Source organism: Quercus lobata, chromosome 3 (genome assembly GCF_001633185.2).
Source record: "Quercus lobata isolate SW786 chromosome 3, ValleyOak3.0 Primary Assembly, whole genome shotgun sequence".
NCBI classification, from domain to species: Eukaryota; Viridiplantae; Streptophyta; class Magnoliopsida; order Fagales; family Fagaceae; genus Quercus; species Quercus lobata.
Genome location: NC_044906.1, coordinates 64,564,911 through 64,576,465, shown reverse-complemented (window position 1 = coordinate 64,576,465; position 11,555 = coordinate 64,564,911). Strand labels below are relative to the sequence as shown.

The following is an 11,555-nucleotide window of genomic DNA, read 5'->3' as shown; positions in this document are numbered from 1 at the left end:
TATACTCTTAGAAATTAGGAAACAATAGTCAATAGAGGGTAAATTAAGTACATAATTGGATTAGGTGATATTAATATATATATTTAGTATCTTTAGTGGCTACAGACCAGAATTAGGAATGAAAGACATCATAACCAAACCATATATAGAGACCTTTTTCTCAAAAAAAGAAAAACCATATATAGAGACCACACTTCAATAAATATAATCATCATCGAAGATCATGTAATTGTTGCCCCTCCTGGTTCTTGCTTCCCTTTCAGCCTACAAATTAGAAACATAAATATGATCCGAATGCATCCCAGACAAACTTATATTGCAAAAAAAAAAAAATTATTACGGATAAGTAAAAAATTTTGAATTAAAGGAAAAATAAATAAAATACATATAAAAAATAAACTTTTATTGCAGGTCAAAATAGCATTTTCCTTTACAAATGAGCTAAGAGCAGCCCAAAAAAGAAGTTACCCTTTGTGTATTGAAATTATGCAACCTTACCATCGTTCAAAGCCCAAAGTTCTATTTGAAACTAACAAAAATTATAGGGTTTAATTTGTGGCATTCTTAAATTTTAGAGTTTAATTAAAAATTATAAAAATTATATGGTTTAATATGAAATTAGCCCTAGATTATAGGATTTTAAGCGCAATTGACTCTAATTTTCCTTGAAGGGTACCCTATTTGTGGCATAAGATGTCAGTCTCTGAGAGCCAGGTCTCTCATTCTTACATTAATAGAATCCATGGGCTGGCGATCTTTGCCTTCCAAAGTACCAAAATGCAAAAGGGTGTTATGTACTTATGTTAACTTTTATTAAAGTAAAATGAAATTTTGGTTTTCATGCTAGTACCCAAGTCATAATTATAGGAAAACATGTTAGTTCAGGGACTCTAGAGTTAAGAAATCTAATCCAAGTTGATTTTTGTCTTTGCCAAAATTCTAATGAATTTATGAAATATCTCATTCTCTCACATAATAATGTAGTAAAATTTATGGTGGAATCAACTATTCATATAATCATGTGAGAGTAGAGAGTATTAGTCCTAACATATTAAATAAATAATTCCTAGTGCCACTTTTTTTACTATGTTAGCTTTTAATATATATATATGTGTGTGTGTGTATGTGTGAAACTTTCTTTTAGAGACTTGAACCCTAGTTTTTATCCTCACACTCCACAAGCACTTAATACTTGTGGAGTGACCATCGCGTAAAGGGATAATTACATTTTAAATCATATACTTCAGTGGTGTTTTCAAATTAAACCCTATAGATTTACAAGTTTAAAATAGTACTATATCAATTTATACTACCTAATCAAAACCGAAAACTCTAAAATTTAAATTTAGATGATTTTAAAGTTCAAAGTTCGATTTTTTTTATATGAGAGTTTAGAGTTCGATTTGATATTAGTGAAACTATATATTTAATTTGTAATAATCTTAATCTTCATGATACAATTTGAAACTTTTGACAACTAAATAATGGATTTAAAATGCAATTTACTAAAAAAAATTAATAATAATAATACATCGAAAATACAACATGACCTAAAAATAAAAATACACCATTGTTATTGATCATACCTTGCTAGTGGCTATAAGATTTTCAAATGCTTCCGTTCCATGTTCTTGAATATAATTCTCTGCAGCTGTTAGAACATCATCTGGCTTTTTGAAGACGTTCTTCTTTCGTGGGACATACCAGATTTGACAAGTTGTTGGGTCCCTATAGAATGGTCTAATGAAGTTTCGATAAACATATGCTGCCCCATTGAAGTGCGGTAGGACCAACCAGCATGAAAGAATTAGCTTAGCATAAGGCCAAATGGGGAACCTGAAAATTGAAAATCAATGAAAATCAAGAAAATTTTAAAAATCAAGTTTAAGAACTTAAAGCATTTAAATATAGTTTCCCTTTGTCACTCTTATCGGTTAATTTTTAGCTCGTAACAAGTTAGGGTGGGAGATTTGAATTAACGTAGATTCACACCATGTTGTGAACCGAAAATGTCACAAGGTTTATAACCTTAGCATTTGGTGCTAACATCTTGTAAGTCATGTGTTGTCCCAAAAATTCCTTTTAAAAAAATCAATCTTCTCTAGGGACAAGAAGGAAGATTCTCCATTAAAAAAATAATTCTTTGTTAAATTCTCCATTTGCACTTCGGAGCTTGTAACCTAAACAAAATAATTTTCTCACGTTAAAATAGATGCATTTTGTAATTATTACAAATTTAAAGGTTTATCAAGTGAATTAAATGATGTAACACTCTTGCACTTCCAGATTCAGGTAATAACATCTTAATATGTCATCTCTCCGAAATCTTTGAGTCACTAGGGCTTGTTTTGTTCAATTTTAGTGCCTAAATTTATTTCAACTTTTCATCAATTGTTACAAAAGTATTATAAAGGACATGATGTCAAGATTTGCATGAGCCTCGTAAACAAAGCTTTTTTGAATCACTCTCCCCCCACTTATTGCAACAATGTAAAGTAAATGGATGTATAAAGTTTCGTTGCTCCAATTATTAGTGTTTCTTCATTTATTTATATATATATATATATATATATATGTAGACTTATCTTCCAAATTTCCCAATGTGCCAATGTGGGGTTTTTTTCTTTTCTGAAAAAAAAAATCGAAATGAATAAGCTTTTAATTTTATGACTCAGACACAAAAGGTCAATCTGCCATAGGGCTTTTACAACAGATCAGGAAAAGCCCTTGACCAAAAAAAAACCAAAAGAAAGAAAGATAACAAAGCCCACTTTTAGATTGCCTAACCCAACGAAAGCCTAAAGGCAAAAAACTCAAAACTCATTAGCAAAGGATATATATATCATCCATAATAGCTGAAATTTTCCAGCCCACATATGAATCCCAATGTTAGAGAGTGACACGGCAACTACTTTTCACTTCTGTGCGCTAAGAAACCTTGATGATTTCTAAAAATGCACAGTACACACAGAGAGTCTAATGTACAACAACAACAACAACAAATTAACTAGCTGCAAACTTGTGATGATTCCTAAAAATGCACGGTACGTAACACATAAACACAAAGTATAATGTAGAACAACAACAACAACAACAAAAAATTAACTAGCTGCAAACTTGTGATGATTCCTAAAAATGCACAGTACGTAACACACATACACACACAGTCTAATTTAGAAAAGCAACAAATTAACTTACAATTCAAGGACTTTAGCGAAAGTGAGCTCAAAGAGTGTGAGCATGGAATAGAGAACCCAATATGTAAGCCACTGCTGATCATCACTACGAGACCTGGTCTCTATAGCCCTGATTGAAGCATACCTATAAAAACAACACACCACAGAAAAATGTAAATGGACACACATACGGTCATGCACATAACACATGTTGTGTCCCCATGCAGAACAAAACACACACACAAAAAAAAAAAAAAACATACTTACAATGGGAAAACAAGAGCGACTAGAGGCCTGAAACATAAAAAAATATTGAATCTAAATAAGGGAAACAAGCAAAGGAAAAGACAGAGAAATTAAGCACAATGTGAATGTGTACAATATAATGAGACTTGAGAGACATACAAAGCAAGAACATCAAAGTTCTTAGCCACAACTTGGAGAAAATTATTCCCGGATGAACCCATCTTCCTTGCTGTTTCTCTTTAACTTTGTTTCACTACCTTTGAAACTTTTACAAAGAAAGTGTGAATAGTGACTACACATTACACATATAACATCAGCCTTATTAAAAAAGCAGCTAAAAAAGGTACACAACAAAGAAATTTGGAAAAGGTTTTCTGATGGGAACTGATTTTCCGGGGGAATCTAAAGCTGCACGAGGAAAGAGGCACCGAATTCTTTTTGAAATCATCTGCTGTGTTGTCAAACACTGCTTGAAACCTATTCGCCCAATGAATGCTAGCCGCATAGTAAATATTATAAATAATAATGTTAAAAATATTACAAATTTTAGTACATAAACCATATAAATTCATGTGTCAATTTTTATTTTATAATTACATAGTTGAGGAGAATTTGAACCTTGGGTATCAAAATATATATTAATTAACTAATTGAGTTACAAGACTTTTGATTTGTTAAGTTTTAAACATAAAATAAAAGAATAATTAAGAAATTTATTTATCATATTGTTGACATAAGACCAAATTAGAAGTAATGTAAGGGAAACTATAAATATATTGCAAAATCTTACATTAAAAAAAAAAACACCTTATTATAAATTCACTAATCATAAAAAAATAATTCAGACATTTATAGGAAAATTAGTACTAATTTAGTTTTTTTTTTTTACAAACTTTATAATTTTCTTACAAGTAGTACTTTTAGTTTTATTATTATCCTTGGACTATTTGTGTGGCAAAATTTGATAGGCTTGTCAGAATTAATTTCTTTTCTCACGTGATTTCTAAAAGCAGCACAAACGTCCTCTGTGATTGGCCATGCTGGGCCACGCAAACTTGACATTTTTTCAATGAATGGCCTAGCAGCTTAGAAAAAGACGAGGGAAAAAAAAAGAAAAGAAAATTGATTCATCTCTTTTTATGTTTTCAAAATGATAAAATTTTATCTCTCTCTTCCAGTTGTCATCAATTAATCCAAATGAATCAAACAAAAAACAGTAACAGTATTCACTTTAAAGTTTTAAACCATTCAAAGGAATTTATGCAGTACCTTTGGCCAAAAATGATTATTGATAGAAAATGGGGGGCCATAGAGTACGTTGAAGTAAAGAGTAAAGACAACTGGGTCAGGTAAGTCAAGTGACTCGAGTCAGCCAGCACATGGTGATATCAGGTTTATTGGCTGCAAAGTCTTTCAAGTCTTCATGTTCACACATATGCAGCCCAAGCTCTAGAATATTTGCTCAAATTGGTTTATGGATAAAAGATAAACCATAATGAACAATTTTTGTTGACACTCTTTGGGGGCTCACTTAATTAGTTCTGTAATTTAAATTTTTACCAATTGACATTGAAAAATGTTGTTTAGAACGCGGCTTACTATCATTTGTAATGAATGATGTAAGACTTTTTTTAAACAAGGTAATTATTTAGTCGAGATTCAAATCACAAAGTTACATGGAGAAACATATATATTAATAACCAACACACCCGTGTAGAGAAAATAATTTGTTCATGGAGTGAAAATCAGGCCAAAATGGTGGAAACACTCTTAAACAAAGTCTAAATCAAATACAAGTCCACCATTGAAGGTTGTTTTGGTATATACTTTACTCATATGACTTCATGTACATGTAGATAGACTAGTTTCTTGAGCTCCCTGCTCTTACTAGTAATTGTAGACTCTTCCCTTGTGCCTTCAAAGTTACTTGTTGCCACAAATTGATCTGTTGATTGCAAAATTGATTATTGGTCACTCCAAGGATTCTTGAAGATTTGATGTTGCCTACCATGGTTTCAACTTTCAACAAGAAGTCCAACACAAGTTTGGTGATCTACGTGTTTAATTAGAATACTCAACCTCTTAGTGATTTTCTATATATGGTAGAGGCTCGAAAACAAAAAATAGTTCTCTCAAAGTTTTTCTCTATTTTATGTGGCCGTCTTCCTTTCTTAGAGATTAGGGTTGAAATAAATTTTAAATGCAAGTAGGAATTGGCTTGAGTTGCCTACAAATTAAACACAACCTAAAAGCAAAAGAGCGTGGGCCTTCAATCCTTATTACACATTTACACCCATTAATATTACAAAGCATAAAACTCAATAAATTTGTCATGGACATAGCCAAAACTAAAATCCTAACAGGCATATATAATAATTTTTTTATTCCAAAAAAGAAAAATAGTTGTCACTCTTCATTTCTAATTCCCAACACAAAGAGATCGAGAGGGATGGGGAAGATGAAAGGGGTTACTCTATAATTACAACTTTACAAACACAAGCCTAATAACTAGCAAGAGAATGGGCAATAGAGTTAGCTTGTTTGAATAATCAATAAATCATAAATGTGATGCTTTCCAAAAAGCAAAATACTTAAAGTGGAGAAAGTATCTCATTGGAGAAAGTATCTCATGAGACTGTCTCATACAAGAATTTTCCTTTAAAGTGTCAGAGATAATAAAGTTGTAAACAGTAAAGGTTTAATGAATTTGTTGAGAATGCAACTAAGAAAGATGTAAGCAATACGGAACAAAAGAAAGAAGAAGAGCACAGATGCAGTGATGATCAAAACGACAGAGTTTACAAGCAAAGGAAGAAAGTAAAATTAAAGGAAAACGACAACATTTTACTTAAGTGATTGGCATGTGAGATTGTGTAAGTGCTATACAGCTGTCATATTAGGACTGGATTAGTTTGTTAAAAGTTAGTTAGATTATAGTGTTTCCCTCTTTGCTCTGTAACCGTGTATATAAGGCAGAGCCTTAGTGTAATTTAATCACTTCTTGATTCTAATTAATAAAAGCATACAATTTTCTCTCAGAGTAGTTTCTAGAAGCTTTCTTTGTTATGGTATCAGAGCTTGAATAGCTCATCAATGGCTTCCGCTTCCAACACTGCTTCAAATTCTGAAACTCTTCCCACCAATACTTCCAACACAGCAAATCACAGATCGTCCAATCAAGCACCTTCAATGGATGATTCAAATACAAATCCTTCAAGCCCTTATTTCATTCCACCCTCAGATGTTGTTTTGGTTTCCCAACCACTAATTGGTCCAGAAAATTATCTTAGTTGGTCAAGGGCAGTGTTCCTATCTTTGAGTGGTAGGAACAAATTTGGCTATCTTGATGGTTCGATTCCTACACCGGATCTTTCTTATCCTTTGTTCAATGTGTGGCACAGAGCAAACACCACAATTCTTTCATGGATGGTGAACTCTTTGAGCAAGGAGCTTGCTACCAGTGTCATGTACATTCACACTGCAAGGGATTTGTGGATTGATATGTGTGATAGGTTTTCGCAACCAAATGTTCCAAAATTCTTTAAGATTTAGAAAGAAATTTCGAAGCTTTCACAAGATTCCTTATCGGTGAGTTCTTATTTCACCAAATTTAAGATTTTATGGGATGAACTTGTGCATTATCAATCTTTCACTGCTTGTACTTGTGCTTGTACCTGTGGTTCTCAAAGAAATCAATTGAATGCTTAGCAAAAGGATCAAGTTTTTCGCTTTCTTATGGGACTCAATGACAGTTATTCCACTATTACAAGTCAAATTTTGATCACTGAGCCATTACCTACTTTGAATAAAGCCTATTCTTTGATCTTGCAAGAAGAAAAACGTAGGCAAGTTGGTCAAGCTGATTTGGTTATTGAGCCAACAGCTCTATATGCTAATAATGTTAATCTTAAGGGGTTTCAAGGGCATCAAGGGTGGAATTAGGGTGTGAATCATGGAAACCAAAGTGGAAAGAATGGTAATTCAAGGAAAGAGAGGTTTGTTTTGCAACAATGGTGGTTTTGGGAATTTTCCTTCTCAGCCTATGCAAGGTTTTACTAATCAACCTAATCTGATGCATTGCTCACCACAGCATCCAGGAGCATAGTCTCAAGCACAGCCTCTATTCAATACACCTCAATGTCCTATCACCCAGAGTCAGTGTGAACAACTACTCTCTTTCCTTGCATCTCAATCCTTCAAGGAAGCTAACTCATCTCAGGCTTCTCACCAGGCTGCTTCAGTTCTCTCACCACTATCCAATGTTGTTGCTATTGTTGGCACCAGCTCTTCCATGCCTTATTTTACCAATTTCTCAGGTAATCCTTTTTGGTTACCCCCTAATCCTTCTCATTCCATTTTTTTTGCTCGTATAGTTAATAGACAAGCATACAAATCCAATACCTGGATTATTGACACTGGTGCCACAGACCATATGGTATTCAGTGTCTTGCTTATCCAGTATTATATCCACCATTAATACCTTTGTTTATTTGCCAAATGGAGAAAAGGCTTTAGTTACTCACATAGGCACAGTTCATATCTCAGATTATCTTACCCTTTATGGAGTTTTATGTATTCCATCCTTTACTTTTAATCTCATATCAGTCAGTCAACTCACTAAAACCCTCTTTTGTTGTCTTGTGTTCCTTTGTTCTTTTTGCTTTATCCAGGACCTAGCCAATTGGAACATGATTGGACTGGGTAAAGCAACAAATGGCCTCTATCTACTACAACATAGACTTCCATCATCATCTATGCTTGCTACTTCTTCACAAACACCTGCTTCTTTACCTTCTGTTCATTCTAATTCTGTCAATAATAAGATTGTCAATGCTGATTTGTGGCATTTTCATTTAGGGCATCCTTCTTATGCCAAACTGTCATTACTACATAATCTTGTATCTAGTTTGTAAGCTAATAAAATACCTTGTTGTGACATTTGTCATTTCTCTAAACAGAAGAGATTATCTTTTCCTGTTAGTACTTATGTCTCTAAATGTGTGTTTGATCTTGTGCATTGTGATTTTTGGGGATCCTTTTCAGTTCCCACCATAGAAGGTTACAAATACTTTCTTACCATCGTGGATGATTACTCTAGGTGCACTTGGGTTTACTTACTTAAATCTAAGTCTGAAACACAAGCTCTTATTCAACAGCTTTCTATAATGGTTGAAACTCAATTTGATGCAAAAATCAAGTGTCTTAGAAGTGACAATGGGACAGAGTTCATTATGAAGGATTTTTTCAAATCAAAAGGCATCTTGCATCACTTATCTTGTGTTGAAGCTCCTCAACAAAATGCAATTGTTGAGAGCAAGCATCAACACATTTTAAATGTTGCAAGAGTTTTGAGGTTTCATTCTTCTTTACCTTTAAAAATGTGGGGTGACTACATTCTCACTGCAGTCTATCTTATCAACAGGTTACCTTCAAAGCATTTGCACAATAAAACCCCTTATGAAATGCTTTTTCAAGTACCTCCTTCATATGGACATATTAGGACTTTTGGTTGCCTATGTTTCACTTCTACTCTTTGTCAAAACAGACACAAGTTTGCACCAAGAGCTAAAAAGTGTGTTTTCCTAGGATATCCAAATGGTATTAAAGGGTACAAGGTTTTGGATTTGGAATCTAACTCTACTTTTGTCTCTAGAGATGTCATTTTCTATGAGAATATTTTTCCTTTTGCCTCCATTTCTCTCACATCTGAATTTTCAGATTACTCCTCTCTTGATACTAGTTATGATTCTTTTGTTTTTCCTCATTCTGCTCCTAAATCTTCCATTTCAGATTCTTCTTTTTCTTTTGATAGTGGTACTCCAATCCCTGATTCTGTAGAAACAGTTTCTGTAGACACTGTTTCTGCAGCTCATAATCTTGATTCCCCGTGATTCTCCATTAACACATTTTACTCCCAATGTTGATTCTAATCCTGATCTTCTTCCTGTGTCTGTACCTAGGTCTACTTCTCCATTACCCATCAGAAAATCCACCAGACCACATCACCCCCCATCCTACCTCCAAGACTATTCTTGCAAGTCAGTTAGTTCTAAGCCTTTCTTTGGTCAGCTTTATGACATTTTTGCTTGTCTTACTTATTCCAATCTCAGGAAGAACTATAGGCAATTTGTCATGGCAGTTGATTCCACCTTACCAGATCCTACGTTCTTTCATGAGGCTGTCCAATATTCTGATTGGAAAGCTGCTATGGATAAGGAAATTGCAGCTCTAGAACTCACAAATACATGAACTTTAACCACTCTTCTTCCTGGTAAAGTTCCTATTGGCTGTAAGTGGGTCTATAGAACTAAGTATAAGTCTGATGGCTCCATTGAGAGGCATAAAGCTCGCTTGGTTGCTAAAGGTTATACACAGAGGGAAGGCCTTGATTACACTGACACATTTTCTCTTGTTGCTAAGTCAATTTCTGTCCGAATGGTCTTGTCTTTGGCTGCTGTGAAAGGGTGGTTTCTTCATCAAATAGATGTGAATAATGCCTTCCTCCATGGTGACTTGGATGAGGAAGTTTATATGAGTCTTCCACTAGGTTTTCACAGCAAGGGGGAGTGTGTTTCCAATCCTGGTTGTGGTCCTTTGGTATGTAAGCTCAACAAGAGTCTTTATGGTTTAAAACAGGCTTTAAGGCAATGATTTGCCAAGTTTTCTTATACATTGCTGAATTTTGGCTTTGTTCAATCTAAGGCAGACTATTCCTTGTTTACCTTCACTAAAGTATCTTCATTTACTGTTTTATTAGTATAGGTTGATGATATCTTGCTCACTGGCAATGACCCTGGTTGTATTACTGATTTGAAGCATCTGTTTGATACTAAGTTTGGCTTAAAGGACTTGGGTTCTTTGAAGTATTTTTTGGGTCTTGAAGTTGCTAGAAGTGACAGGGGTATAAGCCTAAATTAAAGGAAGTATTGCTTAGAGATTTTGCAAGACACTGGCTTCTTGGGTTCTAAACCAATTAGAACTCCAATGGAACAAAATTTGCATCTTGCAAATGATGTAGGTAAGCTTCTTCTAGATGCAAGCCAGTACAGAAAATTGATTGGGAGATTGCTATATCTTACTTTGACCAGACCTGACATCACCTATGCAGTGCATAGGTTGAGTCAGTTTCTTGCTGCACCAAGAGAGCCTCATATGTTGGCAATCAATAGGGTACTGTAGTATTTGAAGGGTACACCAGGCAGAGGTTTGTTCTTCTCTAGCAGCTTAAGTATGCAAGTTAAAGCTTACTGTGATGCAGATTAGGCAGGCTGCCCTGATACCAGAAGATCCATCACAGGCTATAGTGTGTTTTTAGGGAATTTTTTAATTTCTTGGAGGTCTAAAAAGCAAAGCACGGTCTCTAGATCTTCAGCAGAGGCAGAGTACAGGGCAATGGCTACTGCAACTTGTGAGATTGTGTGGGTTCTTCAAATATTAAGAGACTTGAAGGTTGATCATCCAAGTAGTGCTTAGCTCTTTTGTGACAACCAGGCTACATTACATATTGCAGCTAATCCTGTGTTCCACAAGAGAATGAAACACATAGAAGTTGACTGCCACTTGGTCAGGTTCAGAATAACAGAGGGTGTGATTAAAACCTTTTATGTTTCAAGCCAATTTCAAACAGCAGACATCTTTACCAAAGCTTTAGGACTTCCAACTTTTAGCAGATTGGTCAATTGTTTGGGTTTGATTGATATCTACTCACCAAGTTTGAAGACTTCAACTGATCAAGTCAATGATTTTGTGAATCATGACTTGAGGGGGAGTGTTGAGAATGCAACTGAGAAAGATGTAAGCAATACGGAACAAAGGAAAGAAGAAGAGTATAGATGCAGTAATGATCAAAACGATAGAGTTTACACGCAAAAGAAGAAAGTAAAATTAAAGGAAAATGACAACATTTTACTTAAGTGATTGGCACGTGAGTAGTTGGCACGTGACATTGTGTAAGTGCTGTACAACTGTCATATTAGGGCTGGATTAGTTTGTTAAAAGTTAGTTAGATTAGTGTGTTTCCCTCTTTGCTTTGTAACCGTGTATATAAAGCAGAGCCTAGTGTAATTTAGTCACTTCTTGATTCTAATCAATAAAAGCATACAATTTTCTCTCAGAGTAGTTTCTAGAAGCTTT

At 34.3% G+C, this 11,555-nt stretch overlaps 1 protein-coding gene across 1 annotated transcript; it reads right to left on the bottom strand.

Annotated features, from left to right (window-relative positions):
- On the bottom strand, window positions 1-3,917 carry LOC115982838 (HVA22-like protein c). The gene is made up of 5 exons (XM_031105557.1): window positions 3,582-3,917; window positions 3,444-3,470; window positions 3,199-3,321; window positions 1,587-1,836; window positions 1-264 (listed from the first exon to the last, which is right to left on the bottom strand). The coding sequence occupies exons 1-5, from the start codon at window positions 3,641-3,643 to the stop codon at window positions 196-198; spliced, it is 531 nt and encodes a 176-aa protein (XP_030961417.1). The 5' UTR covers window positions 3,644-3,917; the 3' UTR covers window positions 1-195.
- Window positions 3,918-11,555: the final 7,638 nt, after the last annotated feature.